The 25939-nt window shown below is 38.3% G+C and overlaps 1 protein-coding gene across 1 annotated transcript in view; it reads right to left on the reverse strand.

Annotated features, from left to right (window-relative positions):
- Nucleotides 1–18051: 18051 nt before the first annotated feature.
- The window catches only part of CNGB3 (cyclic nucleotide gated channel subunit beta 3), a 135900-nt gene continuing 128012 nt past the window's right edge, over nt 18052–25939 (reverse strand). The window contains exons 16-18 of the mRNA XM_032421894.1: nt 20835–20981; nt 20469–20643; nt 18052–18312 (exon numbers count right to left, since the gene is read on the reverse strand). Of these exons, the coding sequence (XP_032277785.1) occupies nt 18052–18312; nt 20469–20643; nt 20835–20981 (583 nt within the window). The remainder of the gene's footprint in view (nt 18313–20468; nt 20644–20834; nt 20982–25939) is intronic.

The raw sequence follows: 25939 nt of genomic DNA on the forward strand, positions 1-25939 counted from the left end.
ATCTTCATGTTTGAACAACAATGTGGTATCTTTGTCCTTGGGTTCTGCCATACTGTGGTATGATCCTGGGCACAGGATTTTGTTTTGTGTTTTGTATAAGGAGGCCTTGGAGTAGTAATCTCTGAATTCCTTTTCAAGTCTAAGATTCTGGCATAAACAACAGAGCTTGATTTATTTAAAGCTGGATGCAAGAAACTACATCACAAGCCTGGTTAATAACCCTTAGCATGCACTGTGCCTAATTTCACATTACTTAGAGTTTCCAGCAGATGGGGTCCTCGTATCAGAGTCATTGTGTGCAATAGACAGAGATGACTAGGGCTACAAAGGGACAGTAGGAGGGGCTGTGACCTTTCAGGTAGGCTTCCCTTTCCTCATCTGAGGGAGTTACTGTCTAGAAATGTCAGGTTGTATTGCTTAATGATGCACATTTATTTGACCTTTGCACTATCATTTCTAGTCACAAAAGTTATAGTGGGAAAAATACAGCCAGTCATAAAAACTCATGGAGGAAAACATCAAATTTTACTACAGTGTGTGGGTAAGGTACTTAAAACATGAATTTCAAGTATCTTTGCTTTGATTAGATATAATAAATTCCAGAACAGCATAATGATTAATAGCTTCCAAAGATTTAAAAAATTCCTCATAGGAAGGTAAAAGAATTATTATAAATATAGAATAGGCCCAAATTACATAAAGTATAGACTCTTTCTTCTCTTGTTGGTGTTCTGTGTAGCAATTTATCATCTAATGCATAACTGAAATGAAACAGTTTGTTATATATTATCTTAGGGTTATTTATTAGCAGTGTTTCACCAAAGATGGCTCCTAGAATATGGGGAGGGGTCCAAATTATTCCTTTTCTGTGGGTGTACTTAGAGTTTTTGGCTCATTCTAATACAACATTTGATATAGCTGTACACTTTAACAATAATTTCAAGTTCAAAATTCTCTCTCATTCTTTTTTTTAAGTAGGCTCCACGCCCAACCTGGAGCTTGAACTCACAACCCTGAGATTAAGAGTCAGATACTCTACTGTTTGAGCCAGCCAGGCACCCCAAAGTTCTCTCTTTTAGATAAAGAAAGGTTTTGTTTATTTTTGACATGGTCTGTGTGTGGGATTACCACACTTAGCAAACAAAAATACAGGCATCAAATTAAATTTGAACTTCAGATATATAATAAATAATTTTTTAGTATAGATAGGTCCTAAATATGGCATGGGACATACCTATACTAAAACATTACTCATTGACTGGGTGTCTTGTATTTTATCTGGTAATACCCTGTTTGGGTGATTGCAAAAATGGCCACAGTCCTTCCGCTCTCTGTACCCACTACTTTGGCAATGTGACTTTGCAGTCCTCCCATCAAGAGGTGGATTTCATTTCTTCAGCCCTTGCGTCTAGGCTGGTTTTGTGACTTGGCTAATAGAATTCTAAGCCCAGACCTCAAGAATGGTGCTCACTTCTGCCTTCTCTCTCTCGGAACCCTGTGCAACCTCCAAGCCCAGGCTAGCTTTTTGGAGGATAGGAGACTATATGGATGACACAAGCCAACCCATCTGAGACATCTAGACCAGCAGCCCCCAACCAATTCAGCAGCTGACTATAGAGCATGGACTAGCCCAGCTAAGACCAGAAGAACCCCCTACTGAACCCAGCCCAAACTGGCAACCTACAGAATCATGATTATTACTTTAAGTCACTTAGTTTTAGTTAGCAAAAGCACATGGATACAGTCTAACAATGTAAAGCACAGGTGGACATTTTTAAAGACTAGTGGACAGCTTATAGGTTGTGTAGAATTTTGAGAGCTACAGATGAAATAATATGAAGTAATTTTTGTAATCAATTTTGAGCAAATAATACTTGAAGATGGCTTCAGGGAGCCAGAGGAAATTGCTTATTGGATAAACACTTGGGCCCACAGAAAAAAAATTTACTTGTATAAAGAGATGTTGCTTTACTTTTTTAACAATGTAATGTTTATAAAGTGTAGAACTTCTGCTGAGTGACTCTTTGATTTCTTCTTCCTTTTCTGGGGATCTTTTCAGGATATATCCCTTTTAACCAGTCATTCTGCACTATACCTTTGGCAATTGATTACTGAAGTCAGACCCAGGTGGGGGTTGAGGAAGAATTTTCATATATCTATGCACCATCAATTAGCCAGTTAGTCAACAGACTACTTGTTGCCTAGTCAAATGACTAATGAACATGGCTCTATCAGGGATTCAGAGAAGAGAGATATGTGGGCTAGTAGTGGTAGGGGAAAAAAGAAAAAGTGGTAGGGAAAAGCTTAATCTTTTTTTTTTTAAGATTATTTATTTATTTATTCATTTACTTATTTGACAGAGAGAGACACAGTGAGAGAGGGAACACAAGCAGGGGGTGTGGGAGAAGGAGAAGCAGGCTTCCCGCTGAGCAGGGAACCTGACGTGGGGCTCGATCCCAGGACCCTGGGATCATGACCTGAACTGAAGGCAGACGCTTAACAACTGAGCCACCCAGGCGCCCCGGGAAAAGCTTAATCTTTATCTCTGGAGATCCCTGGATGTCTGGGTTTTGACTTTGGGTTAAGAGAAGGGTGATGGGATTTATGATGTGGTATTTCAAGTGCTAAACTCCTCTGATGACCCCCAGAGTTGGTCTTTGCTTAAGCTTTTCTACTGTCCTAATTGATTAGTCAGCCTGCCTTCATTATGTGGCTAGAGGGGTTTATGACCTCCACTGGGAAATAAAGTTTTGAGCTCTCTTGTAACCTAGATTCCTTGCATAGATATTGATGGTTCAGTCCTGAAACAGAATGTGATCAGATCCTTGTGTGACTAAGAATGCTGGGAACTTGTTCATGGGATGCCAATCAGACCCCTCAGTGCTTGCCTGGGCTCTTTCTCTTGCTGCATTGTGTCCATTGCCTTTAAATAAAAACAGTGAGGATGAGTGTGAGTATGAATATGAGTATGTGAGTATGAATAGGCTCTGTGGAACATGGTGAGTCCTTTCCAATACCCTAATTTTGGAAATCTTTGCACTCTTGGTGACCCAGGGCAAGTTAATGATTACTACGTCTCATTTTCCTACTCTGAAAAGTGGTGAAAATGATAAAAATAATGACGACTTTGTAGGATGGTTAAGAAGATTAAATGACTTAGTAGTGGTATCACATTTTTAGAACAATAGCTGGCACACAGTTAATGTTATATATTAGCTATTATTATTTTGAGCCTATTTGAAACCTTAGCATGGGGGAAATTTTGTCTCAATTTCATTTTTGGGGGTTGGGGGAGGCATGTATGTGTGTAATAATTGTTTCTTGTCCCCTCACCTATTATTAAGAAAAATACCTTGTTTTAAAATAGTTGGTCTTGGGACGCCTGGGTGGCTCAGTCAGTTGGGCATCTGCCTTCGGCTCAGGTCATGTCATGATTCTGGGGTCCTGGGATTGAGTCCCACATCGGGCTCCTTGCTCAGCGGGGAGCCTGCTTCTCCCTCTGCCTGCCGCTCCCCCTGCTTGCTCTCTTTCTCTCTCTCTGACAAATAAATAAATAAAATTTTAAAAATAAAATAAAATAGTTGGTTTTTAATTGTTCATATTAAGTAGGTCACCGTGTGGTGGGGCACATAACATTACAAGTTAATTTATTGTTTGTCTGCAATTCAACATTTGCATTTTTATTGGGGCACATTCAAATGCCCTAGTGTGTGTTCAGAAAATAGTAGCAGGGCAACCATTTTGCATTCTTAATGATGTTTGGTTTAAGCTAATGCTAGGTTTAGTTTGCATTTGCTGGAGAGCACACTGTTTAGGCAAGGAGATAGGTGGGGGAGAGAGGTCCTGGAGGGAAGGAGGTCAATGCTAATCCACATCATGACAAGTGGAAATTTGTCACAAATACAGATAGTGCACAGGAGACAGCATGCCCTTGGGGAGATCAGGGATGAGGTGGAGGGGTGTTCTGTACCAATTGAGTTTTGTCAATAGCAGTGAGATTTACTGTGACTTGAAATTGAGTATAAGATATTGGAGGATAAACCTTGCCATCTTGAAAGGATCTGGGTGAGAAAAAAGAAAACCCGAATGAGCACTTCCTGGGAATTTATAAAGCCTCAGCTGATACGAGTGAAAAGAATATAGGAGAATAAGACCTGAAGTTCCAGGGAATCTGGCAGAGTAGGAGGACCCTAAGCCTGCCTGTCCCACAGATATAACTAGATAATACTCACATCAGTGTAAATAACTCCCAAAATGACTCAAAGACTGGCAGAACAAACTCCACAACTAAAGACATTGAAGAAGCCATATCAAAGAAGGTAGGAAGGGCTGAGACATGGTTTGGGACCCAAGGGGACCATGGCCATCCATGGTTGGGAAGGAGCTGGTGGCACAAAGAAGGGTGAGAAAAAGACTATCACACTGGGGAATGCACAGAGGGAAGGAAACATCCATAATATTTGGCTTTGAAAGTGAGAGGGGATGAATTTCATGAGTTCTTACAACCAGTGAGACTTAGAGCCTGGAATTAAAAAAAAAAATCAGTGGCTCAGCTCTGGGAGAGCCCAGAGGGTGTTAGGAAGTGGAGTCCCTGCCCTTAAAGAGACAGCACAAAAAACAGCCCACAGAGATACAGCGTAGGAGCATCAATTTGAAACATGTCTGGGGCATACAGGAGGGAGTTATCTACTCATCTCAGAAAATGGCCTGGAGAGGCAGGAATCACAGGGAGACCTCTCTAGGAACAAAGTTGCTGGCGGGCATAATTCTTCTCTCACCTCCCAACATAAACACACAGTCACCTGTGGGAACCAGCATGGTGCTGAAAGTCACTATCTAACTTGTTTACACCAAGCCCCACTCCTGTGCTTTGGTGGATCTGCCCTTCCCAATCATGCTTGCCTCACATTCCTGGTGTTGCTGGTCCACTCCCCCAGAAGACTGACACAAACCCTGGCAATACCATGTCTATGACCCAAGCATTTTGTAAAGTCTTGGTTCAGGCAGTGGTGGCAGCAGGCCTCATTTTCCAAGCAGACCAGCGTGCACCTTGTTAAAATGTGCCCCACTCCAGTCAGGACCAAACACAGCCCACACCAAGCAAAGAGAACCTCTGCAGACAACTGGACTAGAGGAAAAAGCGGCCAGTACACAACAGCCGGGCATAGGCAACACACATAGGAGACATTGTCTGAAGTGCCAGGCCATAGGGAACAGGGGACACAACACTCCAGGGCATTACAGGACCTCTTCTTCATAAGATCATCACCTTCAAGAGCAGGAGACATAGCTGACTTTCCTAACACACAGAAATGGACACAGAGAGTTGGACAAAATGAGGAGACAGAGGAAGATGCCCCAAATGAAAGAATAAGACAAAACTACAGCAAGAGACCCAAGTGAAACAGATATAAATAATATGCTTGATAGAGAAAGTAATGATCATAAAGATTCTCACTGGACTTGAGAAAAGAGTGGAGGACATCAGTGAGACTCTTTTTTTTAAATTATTTTTTATTAACATAATGTATTTGTTTCAGGGGTACAGGTCTATGATTCATCAGTCTTACACAATTCACAGTGCTCACCATAGCACATACCCTCCCCAATGTCCATCACCCAACCTCCCCATCCCTACCACCCCCCTCCACTCCAGTAAGCCTCAGTTTGTTTCCTGAGACTAAGAGTCTCTTATGATTTGTCTCCCTCTCTGGTTTCGTCTTGTTTCATTTCTTCCTCTCTTCTCCTATGATCCTCTGCCTCATTTTTCAAATTCCAATATCAGTGAGATCATATGATAATTGTCTTTATCTGATTGACTTATTTCACTTAGCATAATACCCTCTAGTTCCATCCATGTTGTTGCAAATGGCAAGATTTCAATTTTTTGATGGTTGCATAAATTCCAGTGTGTGTGTGTGTGTGTGTGTGTGTGTGTGTATACACCACATCTTCTTTATCCATTCATCTGTTGATGACCATCTAGGCTCTTTCCATAGTTAGGCTATTATAGACATGGCTGCTATAAACATTGGGGTGCACGTGCCCCTTAGGATTACTACATTTGTAGCTTTGGGTAAATACCCAGTAGTGCAATTGCTGGGTCGTAGGGTAGCTCTATTTTCAATTTTTTGAGGAACCTCCATACTGTTTTCCAGAGTGGCTGCACCAGCTTGCATTCCCACCAACAGTGTAGGAGGGTTCCCCTTTCTCTGCATCCTCGCCAATATCTGTCATTTCTTGACTTGTTAATTTTAGCCATTCTGACTGGTGTGAGGTGGTCTCTCATTGTAGTTTTGATTTGTATTTCCCCATCAGTGAGACTCTTAACAAGGAGATAGAAAAGAACCAATCAGAGATGAAGAATGTAATTGTGAAATTAAAAATACACTTGATGGAATAAAGAGCAGGCTAGAGGAGGTAAAGGAATGAATTAATGACCTGGAAGACAGAGTAATGGAAAGTAAGCAAGCTGAGCAAGTGAGAAAAAACTATGCAAATTGAGAATAGGCTTAGGGAACTTGGTGACTCCAACAAGCATAATATCATTGGCATTAGAGGGATTCCAGAAGTAGAAGAGAGAGAAAAGGTGGCAGAAAATTTATTTGAAGAAATAATAATTGAAAAGTTCCCTATTCTGAGAAAGGAAACAGATATCCGGATCCAAGAGGCACAGAGATGTCCCCACAAAATCAACTTAAGGAGGTCCACACTAAGACAAATAATAATTAAAATGTCAAAAGATAGCAATAAAGAAAAAAATTTTAAAACAGCAAGAGTAAAGAAGACAGTTACATACAAGAGAAACCCCATAAAGCTATCAGAGGATTTTTCAGCAGAAATCTTACAGGCCAGAATGGCGTGGCATGATACATTCAAAGTACTGAAAGGGAAAATTCTGCAGCCAAGAATAGTCTATCCAGAAAGGCTATCATTCAGAGTACAAGAAGAGATAAAGAGTTTCTCAGACAAACACTGAAGGAATTCATGACCACCAAACCAGCCCTATAAGAAATATTAAACTGGACTCTTTGAGTGGGAAGGAATGACCGTAAGTGAAAGTATGAAAAGTAAGAATTACAAAAGCAGTAAAAATAAGTATATCAGTCAAAGGATTCACAAAATAAAAGAATGTAAAGTATGACACCATATACCTAAAATGTGAGGGGGAGAGGAGTAAAGAATGGGTTCAAACTTAAGTGACCGTCAACTTCATATAGACTGCTATATGCAGAAGATGTTATATACAAACATAGTGGTAACCAAAATCAAAAGCCAGTAATTGATATGCAAAGAATAAAGAGAAAGGAATCCAACTATATCACTGAAGAAAGCCAGCAAACCATGAAAGAGAGCAAGAGAAGAAAGGATCAGAGAAAAACTACAAAAAAAACCACACACAAGTAACAAATGGCAATAAATACATATCTATCGGTAATTACTTTGGATGTAAATGGCTTAAATGCTCCAATCAAAATACATAGGGTGACAGAGTGGATTAAAAAAAACAAGCCCCATCTATATGCTGCCTACAAGAAACTCATTTCAGACCTAAAGACACATACAGATTGAAAGTGAGGGGATGGAAAAACATTTATCATCCAAATGGATGTCTAAAGAAAGCCAAGGTAGCAATACTAACATTGAACAAAATAGACTTTAAAACAAAGACTGTAATAAGAGACAAAAAAGGACATGATATAATAATAAAGGGGACAATTCAACAAGAAGACATAACAATTGTAAATAGTCATGCACCCAACATGGGAGCATCCAAATACATAAAACAGTTAATAACAAACATAAAGGAACTAATCAATAGTAATACAATAATAATAGTAGGGGACTTTAACACTCCACTTATATTAATGGACAGATCATCCTAACAGAAAATCAACAAGAAAAACAGTAGCTTAGAATGACATACCAGACAGTTGGATTTAACAGATATATTCAGAACATTCTATCCTAAAACAGCAGAATACATATTCTTTTCAAGCATACATGGAATTATCCAGAATACATCACATATTAGGTCACAAAGCAAGTCTCAATAAATTAAAAAAGATTGAAGTCCCCATACCATGCATCTTTTCTGACCACAATGCTATGAAAGTAGAAATCAACCATAAGAAAAAAATCTGGAGAGAGCACAAATACATGAAAGTTAAATAACATGCTACTAAACAATGAATGGGTCAACAAAGAAATCAAAGAAAAGATAAAAAATTACATGGAAACAAATGAAAACAAAACCACAACAGTCCAAAATCTTTGGGATGTAGCAAAAGTGGTTCTAAGAGAAAAGTTGATAGCAATATAGGCCTACCTCAAGAGGAAAGAAAAATCTCAAGTAAACAACCTAACCTTACACCTAAAGGAGATAGAAAAAAAACCCCAACAAACAAACCCCCAAACCAGCCAAAGGAAGGAAATTATAAAGATTAGAGCATAAATAAATTATATAGAAGCTAAAAAAACCCCAATAGAACAGATCAATGTAACCAGGAGCTGGTTCCTTGAAAACATCAATAAAATTGATAAACCTCTAGCCAGACTCATCAAAAACAAACAAACAAAAAACAAAAGAACAAAACAAAACAAAGAGAGAAAGAGAGAGGACTCAAATAAACAAAATCATTAATGAAACAGAACAAATAACAATCAACCAACACCACAGAAATACAACTGATTGTAGGAGAATATTGTGAAAAATTATATGACAACAAATTGGGCAACCTAGAGGAAATTGATAAATTCCTATAAACATATAGCCTACCAAAACTGAAGCAGGAAGAAATAGAGAGTTTGAACGGGCTGATTACCAGCAATGAAATCGAATCAGTAATAAAAAAACTCCCAACAAACAGAAGTCCAGGACCAAATGGCTTCACAGGCAAATTCTACCAAACATTTAATGAAGAGTTAATACCTATTCTTCTCAAACTATTCCAAAAAATAGAAAAGGAAGGAAAATTTCCAAATTTATTCTATGATGCCAGCATTACCCTGATAACAAAACCAGATAAAGACACCATAAAAAAAGAGAACTACAGGCCAATATCTCTGATGAACATAGATGCAAAAATTCTCAACAGAATATTAGCAAACCAAATCCAACAATATATTAAAGAAATTATTGAAGCGCCTGGGTGGCTCAGTCAGTTAAGCATCTGCCTTCAGCTCAGGTCACGATTCCAGGGTCCTGGGATTGAGCCCCATGTCAGGCTCCCTGCTGAGCAGGGAGGGAGCCAACTTCTCCCTCTCCTCCCAGCTCGTGCTCGCTTGTGCTGTCGCTATCTCTGTGTCTCTCTCTCTTTCTCAAATAAATAAATAAATAAATCTTAAAAAAAATTACTAACCATGATTAGGTGGTATTTATTCCTGGGAGGAGAGGGTGTTTTAATATTCGCAAATCAATCAACATGATACATCACATCAATAAGAGAAAGGATAAAAACCATATGATCATTTCAATAGAAGCAGAAAAGGCATTTGACAAAGTACATTTATTGATGATAAAAGCCCTCAACAAAATAGGTTTAGAGGGAACCTACCTCAACATAATAAAGGTCATATATAAAAAAGTCACAGTGAACATCATACTCAATGGGGAAAATCTGAGAGCTTTCCCCCTAAGATCAGGAAGAAGACAGGGATGTCCACTCTAACCACTTTCATTCACTGGAAATCCTAGCTATAGCAGTCAGACAACAAAAAGAAATAAAAGACATCCAAATTGGTAAAGAAGTAAAACTTTCACTATTTACAGGTGACATGATACTATATATAGAAAATTTTAAAAACTCCACCAAAAAACTACTAGAACTGATAAATGAACTCAGTAAAGTTGCAAGACACAAAATCAATGTACAGGTATCTGTTGCATTTCTATATAGTAACAATGAAGCAGCAGGAAGAGAAATTAAGAAAACAATCCCATTTACAATTGCACCAAATGTAATAAAATACCTAGGAATAAACTTAACCAAGGATGTGAAAGACCTGTACTCTGAAAACTATAAAACATTGATGAGGGGCGCCTGGGTGGCTCAGTCGTTAAGCGTCTGCCTTCGGCTCAGGTCATGATCCCAGGGTCCTGGGATCGAGCCCCACATCGGGCTCTCCGCTCGGCGGGAAGCCTGCTTCTCCCTCTCCCACTCCCCCTGCTTGTGTTCCCTCTCTCGCTGTGTCTCTCTCTGTCAAATAAATATATAAAATCTTTAAAAAAAAAAAATTGATGAAAGAAATTGAAGATGACACAAAGAAATGTAAAGACATTCCATGCTCATGGATTGGAAGAACAAATACTGTTAAAATGTCTATATTACCCAAGGCTATCAATGGATTTAATGCAATCCCGAACAAAATATCAACAGCATTTTCCCCAGAACTACAGCATTTTCCCCAGAACTAGAACAAACAGTCCTAAACTTTGTATGGAACCACAAAAGATCCCAAACAGCTAAAGTAATCTTGAAAAAAGAAAAACAAAACTGGAGGTACCACAATTCCAGACTTCAAGTTATATTACAAAGCTGTTGTAATCAAAACAGTATGGTACTGCCACAAAAATAGACACATAGATCAATGGAACAGAATATAAAGCCCAGAAATAAAGTCACAATTATATGGTCAATTACTCTTTGACAAAGGAGGAAAGAATATTCAATGGGAAAAAGACAATCTTTTCAACAAATGGTGTTGGGAAAACTGGACAGCTACGTGCAAAAGAATGAAACTACATGCAGAAAAATAGACTCAAAATGGATCAAAGACCTAAATGTGAGACCTGAAGCCATAAAAATCCTAGAAAAGTACATAGTCAGTAATATATCTGACATTGACCATAGCAATATTTATCTAAATAGGTCTCCTGAGGCAATGGAAACAAAAGCAAACCTAAACTATTGGGACTACATCAAAATAAAAAACTTCTGCACAGTGAAGGAAGCAATCAACAAAACTAAAAGGCAACCAATGGAATGGGAGAAGATATCTGCAAATGACTTATCTGATAAAGGGTTAATATCCAAAATATATAAAGAACTGATACAACCTGACACCAAAAACACAAATAATCCAATTAAAAATTGTGCAGAAGACATGAACAGACATTTCTCCCAAGAAGACATACAGATGGTCAACAGACACATGAAAAGATGCTCAATATCACTTGGCATCAGGGAAATGCAAATCAAAACTACAATGAGATATCACCTCACAACTGTCAGAATGGCTAAAATCAATAACATAAGAAACAATAAGTGTGGACAAGGATATGGAGAAAAAGGAACCTTTGTGCACTGTTAGTGGGAATGCAAACTGGTGCAGCCACTGTGGAAAACAGTGTGGAGGCCCCTCAAAAAGTTAAAAATAGAACTACCTTATGATGTAGCAATCGCATTACTAGGTATTTACCCAAAAAATACAAAAATGCTAATTCAAAGGGATATGTACACCCCCATGTTTATTGCAGCATTATTTACAACATCCAAATTATGGAAGCAGCCCAAGGGTCCACTGACTGATGAATGGATAAAAAAGGTGTGGCATATATATAAATGGAATATTACTCAACCATAAAAAAGAATGAAATATTGCCATTTGCAAAAACATGAATGGAGCTAGAGAGTATAATGCTAAGCAAAATAAGTCAGAGAAAGACAAATACCATATGATTTCACTCATATGTGGAATTTAAGAAACGACAAACGAGCAAAGGAAAAAAAAGAGAGAGAGAGAGAGAGACAAAACCAGATTTTTTTCAAGATTTAATTTATTTATTTGAGAGAGAGAAGGCATGAGCAGGGGAGGGGGCAGAGGGAGAGGGACAAGCAGACTCCCCACTGAGTGGGGAGCCCGAAGTGGGGCTCAATCCAATCCCAGGAGCCTGAGATCATGACCTGAGCTGAAGTCAGATGCTTAACCAATTGAGCCACCCAAGTACCCCCCAAAAAAACAGATTCTTAACTATAGAGAACAAACTGGTTCCCCAAAGGGAAGTAGGAGGAGGATGACTGAAATAGGTGATGGGGATTAATCATTATCTGTTGTGATGAGCACTGAGTAATATATAGAATTGTTGAATCACTATATTGTATATCTGAAACTAAGATAACACTGTATGTTAACAATGCTGGAATTAAAATTAAAAAAAAAAAACTAATTAAAAAAAAAAAAAAAGAAGAAAACCTGAAGAGCTTTATGCATTGTAAAGCCAAATTATTTCAGCAAAAATCTCAGCAGTAACACTGAGGCCTGGCAGAGTGATAAAGGTAGACTCAAGGAGGCTGGGTCTTGCTCTAGCACTGGACAGAGGGAGTCTCACATTTAATTTGGAGATTTCATTCACTCAGCTACTTTTCATTGTACATGCACTGTTAGTTTTGCGATCCTGGAAAAGAAAAACACCTTAAAAAATTTTTTTTAGAGGGCGCCTGGGTGGCCCAGTTGGTTAAGCGACAGCCTTCAGCTCAGGTCATGATCCTGGAGTCCCAGGACTGAGTACGGCATCAAGCTCCCTGCTCAGCAGGGAGTCCGCTTTTCCCTCTGCCCCTCCTCTCTCTCATGTGCTCTGTTGGGAGAGAGAGAGAGAGCACATGAGAGAATGAGTGGGAAGAGGGGCAGAGGGAGAAGCAGACTCCTTGTGGAGCAGGGAGCCTGATGCGGGACTCGACCCCCAGGACCCTGGTGGGATCATAACCTGAGCCAAAGGCAGATGCTTAACCAACTAAGCCATCCAGGCACCCCAAATTTTTTTAATCAAAAAATTTTTTGAAATTTGTAGGAAAAAATGTCTCCCTATCTATGTTTTACCATACACCTACCTTCTCCCTCACATATTTCACATATTTAAACCAAGTATGGAATTTACGTTATCAAAAGTGGGTTCTGGGCCTGGGGTCTGTTAGGAACTAGAAGATGATAATACCCTGGGGCTTTATGAAGAAAAATGAAATTATTGAGACTTGTCAAGAGAAGTGTGGTCAACATCTACAGTGGTTACAAATCCAGATTTCAACTATTATTCTTCCCCATAGTTAAGTTGTTAGGAACTCCTTGTTTATGATGAACCTAAAAAATTAGTTGACAGGGGCACCTGGGTGGCTCAGTTGGTTAAGTGGCTGCCTTCAGCTCAGGTCATGATCCCGGGGTCCTGGGATCAAGCCCTGCATCGGGCTCCCTGCTCAGCGGAAAGCCTGCTTCTCCCTCTCCCTCTGCCTGCCGCTCTGCCTACTTGTGCTCTCTCTCTCTCTCTGTCAAATAAATAAAAATTAAAAAAAATAGTTGACAAAATTGAAGACTGGAAATCAGTATTTTCCCTCACAGTTGTTCCCCATGTACCTGTTATTTTACACCTCCACTGACCTGTCTTATCACTGCCTCCTGGATCCCCCCAATGTACTCCTCATCTCTGTTTCACTGTCTTCTTCTTTTTTTAAAAAATATTTTATTTTTTATTTTATTATATTATTATTATTTTAGAGAGAAAGAGAGCATGAGTGCTGGGGGAGGGGCAGAGAGAGAGAGAGAGAGAATCTTAAGCAGGCTCCACGCCCAGTTCGGAGCCTCACGTGGAGCTGACATCAAGAGTTGAATGCTTAACCAAGCCGCCCCAAAGATTCTATTTTTAAGTAACCTTTACACCCAATGTGGGGTGAAGATTTCATATAAAATGACTACTTTGAACTAAAGCTAGCCCAAACAATAATAAATTTAACTATCATAAGATGCTTGAAATCACAACCCTGAGATCAAGAGTCACATGCTCTACCAACTGAGCCAGCCAGACACTGCTCACTGTCCTTTTCTACTTCTCAGATTTTCCCACCATAGTTCATGAAACTATGTGTACTATATTAGTCTGCTAGGGCTGCCATAACAGAATACCACAGAATGGGTAGTTAGCAACAGAAATGTATTTTCTCACAGTTCTGGAACCTGGAAGTCCAAGATCAAGATGCCTGATGGGTTGGTTTCTCCTGAGGCCTCTCTTGGCTTGTAGATGGCTGTCTTCTTGTATCCTCACATGGCCTTTTCTCTGTGCATGAGCGTCTCTGGTATTTCTCCCTCTTCTTATAAGTAGTCTCTGCAGTGGTCAGTGGAGACCTGCTCACATGCAGGAGAGAAGTCTCTTTGGTAGGTCAAGGCACTAGTTAAGCAGATGAAGCAGTGGATCTGTCTATAGTGGCTACCTATATGCCTCAGGAGTAACCAAGGCTAAAGGAAAAATCCTGGTGTTGACAGGGTTCTCACTTCTCTACTAGACTGTTACTAGCCACAACACTGAAACTTAGGTGCATAGGATTGAATTAATCATGCTTCTTGGTTCACTCTTCACTACCCTTATTAGTTGATGCTCTTGGTTTTTTATTTTTTCTCACATCATTTATTCCTATTGCTACTTTCATTCTCTCCTCCTCAATAGTTAGTATCTCTAATGCATTTAACATGGTTCTTTAGACACATATATACTTTTGAAAGACATACAGCGTTTTGTGTATGTTTTAAATGGGATCCTGTAAACACTGCTTTTGTTAATCAACAAAAGGATATGGTATTGAGAAACTTCATTCTCTAAAATCAAAGACTGTCAGAACATTTAGTGTTTGAAATCTTATCAATAAGACTGAAACATTAGACTTTTCCCTGAAGGATCTCAGTAATTCCAATGCAGAGAAGCAGCCAGGTAAGTAACTTAGGTAAAAGTTTTCTGGAAACAACAGTCTGTTTTTATTTTAACTGAGTAGTTTCCAAGGAAACATGACCCCTAGTCTGCTTGTTGGCCCAGGCCTGATGTTAACCCCTTTGCATACAGTTTTGCATTTCTTCTTGAATTTTCTCTCATGGAACTGCTTGAGAATTTTCTGGGATACATTTTCTGAAGTAGTACTGCTGAGTTCCAAGGTATACTGCCAGAATTTTGCTAAGTACTAGCAGAATAGTAGCTCCAATTTATATACTTGCCAGCACTTGGTATTATTATCTGCTTTCAAATATTATCCAATTTGATGGGTATAAAGTGATATTCCATTTTTGCTCTGATTTATATTTCTTTGAGCCCAAGTGAAGTCAAGAATCTTGTCTATGTCGATTGCATATTTATTTTACTTCCATGATTTGCCTATCAACATTCTTTCTCCCTTTGAAAAACTGGGCTTTCCCGTCTTTATACAAATAAAGCATAAGAGCTAGTCTGTGCCTTATTATGATTTAAGCAGAAATAATTTACAGTTAAGCAGAAATTAGAGAACAATGGAGTGCTATATACTATGAGGTACTTCCTGAAAACGTGAAAGTGTACAAGATAATCCCTTGAGACTAGAACCATCATGGGTTGTTTTTAGAGGCAATTGGGAGAGATTTGGAAGTATAGGGAAGAGGAAAGTGATGGAGGAGAGACAACATTCCATACTGTGGCAGGAAGCATGGACAAATGCCAGAGGAAGAAAGGTAGGTGGTCATCCAGAAAAAGCAGGAAGACCAGAGTCAGTGGAGGTATGTTTGGGGTAGTGGTAATTAAATTTGGATAAATAAGACTTAATTGGTAGGAGAGTCTAGTAGGTTCCCGAGTAGAGAAGTAACATGGTCAAAAGGGGTTGCTATTATTTCAATGTGGTGTTCCCCTCCCTCCACCAACGGACATATTGAAATTCTAACCCCAAAGATGAAAGCATTAGGAGGTGGGGTCTCTGGCAGATGCTCTGCCCTCATGAATGGGGTTAGTGCCTTTGTAAAAGAGGACCCAGAGGCATCCCTTGCCCTTTCCACCATGCGAGGACACGGTGAGAAGGAGTCTGCTATGAACCAGTAGGAAGGCCCTAACTTTACCATGTTGGGCCATGATCCTGGACTTCCCAACCTCCAGAACTGTGAGAAACAAATTTCTGTTGTTTATAAGCTACCCAGTCCGTGGTATTTTGTAGTAACAGCCTGAATGGACTGACAGCAGTACTTTAGAAAGATCTGATTTTTCTCTTGACAAAAGGATTGAGAATGTAGGTCAGTGATTAGTAGAGATTGTAAGTAAAAAGTGAATGATTATTTGAAATGAACAGAAAGTATATACTGAGGTATAGCGTTGGAACTGAAAAATAAAGGATAATTAGAAATATTTAAGAAATAAAAAGGATTTGGTGATACTAAATAAGCAATGGAAGGGCATTCTGATTACTGGGAAAATGGAGATGATATTTTCTAAAATAGGAATAGCTTGGGAGGGAAAATAAGCAACAGAGGAAGAATATAAATTACAAAGGTGTTCTATTTTAATTTCTTTATAGGATGTAGGGGAAGAACATATTCACATATTCAGGATTTTTTTCTATTACTTTTTCCCTATTTCTACATTTTCTTTCTGTCTTTTCTAATCATTCTTTCTACACACAAACTCCCATTAATCAGCAAGCACCATTTAACAATTTCTCTACATTCCCTCAACTCCTGAAAAACACCAACTAACCTTTGTAAAACTTGCCATGTTTTTATGATACCCCAACACTATATTCAAAAACAGTGACTCAACCAAATGATACATTTTATTATAGTGATCGATTCATACATGGTTTGCTGAATGCATCTATTTGTAGGCTTTTTGGCTAATATGATTTGTTAAAACCCTCTCAGCAAAGTGCTGTTACAATGACCATCTTCTGGGACTTGGGAATAGCCTTATTATACAGAACTTAATGTTATACACTAATGGCATTTATTAGAATGGAATTCTATATGTATTATTATTCTAACATCAGCCTGGCTTTTTTAGTCTCCTCACAGCATGAGACTTTAGTAATTATGCTAATGTTAGCTGATTCATGAGGACAACTTCCTAAAGTGCACTTAATTAACTTGGAGATTTTGTAAACAGCTGTACATGTAGGTTCTGCAAATTGTAGGGATATGTCAATCTGACATGTGTACAGTCTGCCTTCCTAACCTCATCACTTCTACTAAAGCTGAAAACAATAAGAAGCTCAGGTCTGGCACCGTTTGAAGCAAATGCTTGAGGAAAACTGAGAAATGTCACTGTAGCCTATCTGAAGATGGGGACCTTAGGATTCTTCCAGTCTGAGTCTGCGGAGCCAGATGAGTTAGGTAGATTGTTGCCTTTCAGGTTGGTATGAGGAAAAATGCTAGTTTGTTTCTTTAGCAAAGGGAATGATTTTTTTTTTTAAAGATTTTATTTGTTTATTTGACAGAGAGAGAGACAGCGCGAGAGGGAAGAGGGAACACAAGCAGGGGGAGTGCGAGAGGGAGAAGCAGGCTTCCCACAGAGCAGGGAGCCCCATGTGGGGCTTGATCCCAGGACCCTGGGATCATGACCTGAGCCGAAGGCAGACGCTTAACGACTGAGCCACCCAGTCGCCCCAAAGGTAATGATTTTTCCAACATGTTGCTACAATATGTTTTTCCCCCTGGGTTTGTTGGTACTGTTGACCAATATTGCTCTTTAGGGGACTTGTCTGCAAGTCATATTTCACATCCATAGACTCCATTAGCTCTGTTTCCCTTCAGTCCCAGCTGCTGGGTTGATTTGATAGTTGAGTGACTCATCACCCTTGTTTGAATGGAAATCACCCGATATTTTACTTTCGACATTTTATTAAAATCTCATAATCCCCTACAAGTGAGAAGTAATATTCATATACATAGGACATTTAACCAAGACTAACAGTGCCGTGCAAGACTTTAACACACACACACAAATTGAAAAGGTAAGTTAATCACTTCAGGGCCAAGACCAAACTAATCAAAATAGAGGAAAGAAAGATCAAGAGAGAATGGAAGAAAAAGCCCTACTACATAAATTAGGAGAAATACCAATCGCACAAAGCTAATGACAACAGAGAATAGGGATGGTTTTGAAATAATCTTCTTACTACTGGGTAAGATCACACTCTCAGATAAGTCCTAGAAACTAAGCTAGGGATTTGTTTATGGTTTCTCAAGGGTCCCGGCAAGGTCTTTTCCCCTCATTAATTTAAGCCACAATCCTGGGTACAATCTCTTTGGGAATTAGCTAGATTACATCTAAAGATAATCAAACATTTATTGCTTAGCCTTTTCTTTGACTTCAATTGTCAGAACCTCTTCCCCAGCCTCTGCAGAAGGAGCCATGCTGATGATGAGGGATTGATGAGTAGTTCCTGCGGGTAAAGCTGCCCTTCTAATTGACTGAGGGATTTCTTCTGCTGTAATAGAATTTGCTCTACATTCGGAGCTGTCCTGTGTTTTCTCTGATGGCTCTCTTCCTTTATTTTCATGTTCTCTTCCTTTACCCTCTCCTTCTTCAGAATTTTCACTTGCTTTCTGGAAGAAGCAGTTACAAAGAATTGGTTTTGAGATCATAATAAAGGACACTGGAGTCTTTTGATTAATATACAATGGCTAAGGATCACTACCAAGACAGACTGTCTGAATGAAGTTAATGTGGGAATCATGTCTGCCTTGCATTTGAATATCATTTCACAGCTTTCTGATGTGCTGAAGAATGAAGCTGAGCTGTCACATTTGACTTAACAGAGTAATTCTGGATCGCATTTTTGTCCCTGACAAGGAATTCTCTTCCCATTGGTCCTCATGTTCTCTGAATTATTAGACTTAGTGCTCAGGATTCCTTGCTTTTGCTTTAAAAATATGTACTTATTTATTTTATGAAGATGAAATTTTAAATATTTATTTTCTAATAAAAAAGTGTTAACCAAATACCATAAAAACACTACAGAAAGTATGGTTTTCCTGCTGCATAAACTCATGGGAGAACCTCAGGGAGAAACTCATCTCTCTTTCCTCATACAGTCTTTTCCATTTGTCTCATGGGTGCTTGAGCTATATGGTTTTAGAAACTATTATGCTTAGTATCATCCGTAGACATTTCATAGCAAAAAACATACTATGCTCTTTACTGATGATGCTTCAGGTCAGTTTAAGAGAGAATTGTACAAGGTATGAATGTGCACGTGTAAAGTTGAGAAACTTATTTAACACAATGACCCATATTTCTTTACCCCATTAATCTTTTACATAAATTATTACTTTTATGCTGATTAAATGAGGCATTTGGTTTATACTGTATTCCTAATTTTCACCACAGTATTTGTGTGTGGAAAGGAAGAGGCAAGTTTTAGTCTCTTGAGTGTGACTGATTTATAATATCTGCTTAACGATCTTCTGAAAGATCCACAGCCACCCATTTCTTACAGTTTTAGAGATAACATTACTAGATTCAGAAAACCTGAATCCCTGTTCTGTTTTCGATATCTGTCCTCATAGGCTTATTACAAGAATCAAAGAAATATGAAAATCAAGAGAGAAAAATAACATTTGAGTATCTTGAAATTTCTAGGAATTGAGAGGCAGCTCAGTGTAGGCCTAGAAGTCTGAGTACCTAGGTAATAATTTTTACTCTGTCACTTTTTGTGATCTTACCCAAATTAGTTGATCTGGAGCTCAGTTTCTTCATCTATAACAAGAAGGGCTTGGATGAAATCTATGAAGTTATTTTTAGCTACTAACATTTGTGATATATAAGTGATGGAATATTTGTGAAAATATTTATTGGCTCATTGGTAAAATGTGTTATATATTTATAGGTGTATATGTGTGCTTATACATATGCAATTGATTCTCATTTTTCTTGGTAGTTTTGTTCTATAAAGCTGCCACAAACACAGAATTAGCAAATACTGAACCATTGCTCCTAGGGATAATGCAGAATTTGGTTTCTATGAGCCTCTGGCCAAATTTTTGTCAACAGATCAATACATAACCTTGTTTTATGTATATTTCTGTTTAAAGACATTTATTTAATATATTCTGTTGATCCATTATATTGAACTCATGGCCCATAGCACTGTAACTCATGCTTGAATGAAGCTTATCTAACACATGTCTTTTCTCTGTAAGGTACATCAGAGCATTTTCGTGCTTAGGAACACTAGACAGCACTTTAGCTCTATGCAGTAAAAATATGAGAAAAACATCGCACTTAAATAGACCACGAAAAGGTCATTTTTTTACAGTGTGAGAACTGAAATAAGAAGGTAGAGTGTCTTCTTATTCAACTTCAGCTGGGAACATGTGCATTGGGCAACTTAAATTTTTCACTGCTCTGAACATAAGTATGTTTGCAAATGACTACGTTGAGTACTGACTTTGGGTTTATAAAGAAATTTCTGTGAGTAGGTAGATATGCAAATATACAGAATGTACAAATAATGAGAGTTGAATGTATTTGTGTATACATATGTATTAAAAACATCTATAATAAACAATGAAGATTAAATGTAATGATATATGAGGATACAGTTTAGATAATAATAAATTGCTATAAATAAAGTAGTAAATAGTCACATTAGATACATCCAAACTATTCCAGTGTCTGAAATAGAATTAAAGTAGAAGCTTGTCTGGGTATACTTAGTCCAGTGGTCTGTTACAGCCCTCCATCCACTCTGTCTTATTACCTGAATGGTTTGTTCTCTCTTCAATTTGAGTAGTCTTGTAAGTCCTGCTTTTCCTGTGCCTCCCAGGAGAGCTTTAAACGTTTTAGGTGTCTCTTGTTTTGGTGGGAAGAGAAAGACAAGTCCTTTTCTTGGAGAAGTTGCCTCTGTGGCTGGAGCCTTCTTCTTTAGAAGCACCCTGTGGATAGAAGAGAAAGGCTACTTTAGATAGTACTGTAAGAATTCTGGAAAAACCTACCAGAGGCACTAAGATTTCTCCTAATCTGTGAAGTTTTCAATGGATTGTTGCATAAACAGTTGTTTGTTAAATGCACCTCATGGAGAAAGTTTATCACTGCCCAAACTCTAATGGGGTTTTAAAGGTCATACCTGGCTTTCTTCATGAGGAGCTTTTCAGAATCTGGATAATGCACTAGAATTTGTTGGAGGGTCTTTTTGTCCAGAGTTAAAAGATTGGCAAACCCATGGGCTACCACACTGGCAGTTCGACGATTTCCTCCTCTTGCTGCTAGAAGGCTAAAAGAGGAGAAAAATGAATCTTTACCACCAGTTTCACTCTTCTACCAAGATTTTTTAAAAAATAGGTATCAAATATTTTAACCATTTATACTGCTTTGGAAAGGTGAAGGTGAGAGTTCAGGTGATTGTGTGGAGGAAGTTAGATGTGGAGATGGAAGTGGCAATAGGTTTCAACATGTTTTGTATTGAATTCCCGCCTCACATGAAGGACTTGCAGCCATGAGAGTCTCCATTCCAGATTCCAGAAGCTCATAGTCTCTTTGGACAGGGTATCCTCTATTTGCTCCTCTAGATTCACTTTTCATCTTCCCCATCTTCTTTGCTCCAAGAAAACTGACCTCCATAGGCTTGTCCTCTGACTTTCATTTGAGTGTAGCCAATGGGAATGATCAGTAAGAAACTGGAAAGCAGGAGGAGTGTGGTGTTGGAGCATTTATTCCCCTGTTCACTCTTTGCTAGGCCTTAGGTTAGCAGTAGCCACAGTTCTCTACTAAAATTCACAGCTTCTGACAGGTGGTCATCTTCTAGAAGTGACTCCCACAGCTCTTTCTTGGTTCTGGTAATGTGCCCTCCCCTTTAGGCCTAGCTGTAGAAAAACTCCCTTGCTAGCTTCAGGGTGCATTACCATCCCTTGTTGGATACACTTAGATTTTCTTGCAATTTCCTTCTATTGACTTCTGTCAATAATTCATCTATTAAAGTCTTCTTCATTACCTTGTTTGAGTGTACCTCTGTTTTCTGCCCGGGCCCTGTGTGATACAGCCTTGACATCAAATCTTAATGATGTCCTGGTTATATCTGGTGAATCAAATCTCTTCTCCTACTTAACTCCCAAATCATCTCGTTTCTCAATATTGTAAACTGCTCGGTAGTACAGTCATTCACATACAACTTCCCACTTCAAATGTCAATGAATTCTGGGCTTTATATCTCTTAGAGATATAGCTGGGCATTTGTATTTGGGAAGTGACCAATAAGTAGTTGGTGAATAAATGAACACACAAATGAATTTAAAAAATGGTTAAAAATTATATCATTCACCAATAATCTGGAAAATAAGGGTTGGTATATAAAACCAAGACAAGAAAAAACAAATTTAAATGTTTTAAAAAAAACACTACAGGCTCTGCCTTGCAAAGATAGTACAGTGGATTTAATCTCTTGGACTCAATTAGTTAGGAGAAAATAGTTGTGTTTTTTTCCTTCGTGTGTGTGTGAGAGAGAAGGCTCACATTAATAAAAACACAATCTCTAGGGGTAGAAAGAACAGAGAAAATAGCTGGCAATAGGAATGTTGATACTTTCACAGCCCTGCCTTTGGGGGCAATGATGTGTGAGAACTTGCATGGGTCCTATGCCTAAAGATTTGTATTAGACAATATGAGCTTCTCTGACTGTTGCAGAAAAGGGAACATTATGACCAGCTGTTAATTGATAAGAAACTAACACAGGGTTTCAGCTCTCACATGTAAAGAGCTTAGAAGTTGTCACTTTTGTTCTTACTATTAAAAAAAAAAAACCTGGAACAAACTGGAAACCAATAACTTTTCTTGGATCTGTCAGAGAACTGAGGACACAGGGTAAACTCCCACCCAAATGTGGAGAGATAGGTGAATCCAGAAAGCCACAGCCAGACCTATTTACCTGAAACAGAAGGCCTGGAGCTGTAACTGGTACAAACATTTAAATGGTAATTTTGACAAACTATTAGGTTGACAGTGGATTATCAAGGAACTCTCAGGGGTCACAATTATGGGGAAACTGATACTTGTATGGGTTTATCCTTGAGGAACCCACCACATTCTCAAGATTAACAGCCAAGAAAGATCTGCTTGTGGCTCTGGCAGTGGAAGGGGATGATTAATTATCATAAAATACACCCAGGGCTTATTTGTTCTCCATAACAAAGGGCTGCTATCTAGGGAAAAAAACTACCAGAACCCTATACCACCTGAAGGAAAAGTGTTTCTCCCATCCCAGACCCCTTTAGCCTTCCTGTCTTACTTAAGGGGGATGGGAAGCCAAGAAACACTTGTAAAGGTCACATCCCAGGGCACAGATCCACTAAAAGACTGAGATTTAATTATAAGATTATAGATCTCCCTTATATTTTATCATTGTACCAATGGGGCTCTTGTATAATAACAGTGGATTATAGCTGCAGGATGCAGACTTTCTCTGAGGAAGCGTACTTAGGGAAGGCCAAAGTCAAAAGGGGAGATAGAAACAGGGGCATTTTAAAGAAATTTGGAAGTTCTGGCACCTAGAGCTACAGCAAACATTAAACACAGTCCCAACTCCTAGCCAGATTAACATAAAACCTCATGCTAAAGACCTATCTGCCTCAGTTCCTATTACCAATTACATCAAGTACAGCTTCCAACAAAAAATTATAAAGCACACTAAAAAAACAAGAAAAACAGCCTTATGAGACTAAGAAAGCACTAAAACCAGACTGAGATATGACACAGATATTGAAATGCTCAGACAGAGAATTTAAAATGACTACGATTAATATGTTAAAGGATCTAATGGAAAAAGTAGATATCATATAAGAATATTTGGGTGGGAAATGAAAGGAGAGAGAGAGAAATTCTAAGACAATTCAAAAGGAAAGATTAGAAATCAGAAACACTGTAACAGAAGTGAAGAATAACTTTGCTGGGCTCATCAGTGGACAGCAACATGGCCAAGAAAATAGATGAGCTTGAAGATAGGTCAGTAGAAAGTTCCCAAACTAAAATGCAAAGAGAAAAAAAGAATGAAGAAAACCTCAACAACCTGCTCCCAAACATCAAAAACTGTAGGACAACTTCAAAAAGTATAAATAGACCTGTATCTTTTGTGTGTACATATACATAAAATATATACATGGCATACACCATTCTTTAATATTATAAAAAATACTTGAAGTAATCATGGCCAAGGAATTTCCAAAATTAATGACAGACACTAAACCACAGATCCAGGAAGCTCCGAGACTACCACACACAATAAATACCTACCCCTGACAGTTGTGTTTTATTCCTTTTTTTTGAAATCCAAGTGCCTGACCTAAGCTTGATTGCCATTTCAAAGAGGCATCCACTTCAAAGATGCCGACCTTAACTAAACACATTGCCAGCCACCCAATTATATAAAGAGCCAGGCTGCCTTACCCCACCGAGGCTCCTTTGTTTTAGAGATCTTGATTGATAACTGACCATTGGACTAGCTTGTTTTTTTCACTTCTCATACTTTAAATTCCTGCTTTTATGTTTTAAATTCACCAATAAAGAGTGAGCCCACAAAATCCTAGGCCCCCATTCTCAGCCCCAGTAAAGGTAGAACCCCAGGCCTGTGTACTCTTTCTCTCTCTGTGACCTCGCTGTGTGGCCCCAGGTGGGCTGTGTAATTTTTGAGATCTTGTAAGTAATAAATCTATATATTTTTAAGGTTTCTTGATGATTGTTGCTGAAGGGCATCTTATAATTTTTTTTTTTTAAGATTTTATTTATTCGACAGAGAGAGAAAGTGAAAGAGTACAAGCAGGGGGAGTGGCAGAGGGAGAGGAAAAAGCAGGCTCCTTGCTGAATAGGGAGTCTGTGGTGGGGCTTGATTCCAGAACCTTAAGATCATGACCTGAGCTGAAGGCAGACACTTAACCAACTGAACCATCCAGGTGCCCCGGTATCTTACAATCTTAATAAAAACCAAAAGGGCCAGTCCAACCACAACATTGGTAGGTTTAGATTGGCACAAAACACCTATAAGAGGAACAAGGATAATAATAAGCAGACTTGTCATGAGAAGCCATGCAAGTAAGAAGAGACGGGAGTGAAATATAGTGTTGAAGTTCCTGACAGATTAGATCATAATTGTTCTCACCACAAAGAAGAAATTATAATTATGTGACATGATAGAGGTTAGCTAATGCAGTGGTGGTAATCATATTGCAATATATATGAATTTATAAAACCAATATGTTGTACACCTAAAACTTACACAATATTATATGCCAATTATGTATTTCAATAAAAATAAAAATACTAAAAAAAAAAAGAAAGAAAATCAGCAACCTAGAATTCTATGTACAGTGAAATTACCCTTCCAAGGTGAAAAAGGGCAGAGATTTTCTTAGAAAAATAAAAGCAGAGGGAATTCAACATTTGTTCACCTACCCTGCAAAAATGTTGAAAGAAGTTCCACAGGAAGAAAGAAAATAATGTAGGTTAGAAATTCAGGTCTACATAAAAAGGGGAAGGACATTGGAGAAGCAATAAATAGAGGTAAAATAAAACTAAAATCTTTGTTTTTCTTATTCTTAATTGATCTAAAAAATAACTTTAAATAATAAAGTAGCAATGCTTTGGGTGATTATAGCAAATGGATAAATGAAATAAATGACATCAGTGTCTTAAAGGGCTGCTACAAAAGAATTGGGAATATTGTGTAAGGCTCTTGCTCTGTAGGTAGTGTTTTGTGAAGGTAGACTTAGATTAGTTTAAAATGTATATCCCAAACTCTAGGGCTACCACTAAAATGTCTTTAAAAGAAGTATAATTGACATGCTAAGAGAGGAGAGTTGAATGCTCAGTTGAAACCAGATAAGGCAGAAAAAAAGAGGAAAAAATCCTAATGTTAGGCCACCTTAAGGAATCAAACAGGGCCTCTTACCAGCACTTCTCATTAAACTTAGGTCCAGGACTATCCAGGCCACTTAAAAATGGAATTACTCCCTCAAGACAGAAAGTAGGTATTTGGAATCCATAAATGTTGACCATGTTAATGCCTACTTATTTGTTTGGTGATTTCACATTTTAAATTTTTTGTTCCATGGCAAAAACACTTTTTTCTCTTTCTTTCTTTCTTTTTCTTTCTTTCTTTCTTTTTCTTTCTTTCTTTCTTTTTCTTTCTTTCTTTCTTTCTTTCTTTCTTTCTTTCTTTCTTTCTTTCTTTCTTTCTTTCTTCTTTCT

The sequence above is a fragment of the Phoca vitulina genome, unplaced genomic scaffold, assembly GCF_004348235.1.
Source record: "Phoca vitulina isolate PV1807 unplaced genomic scaffold, GSC_HSeal_1.0 scaffold25, whole genome shotgun sequence".
Classification (NCBI taxonomy): domain Eukaryota; kingdom Metazoa; phylum Chordata; class Mammalia; order Carnivora; family Phocidae; genus Phoca; species Phoca vitulina.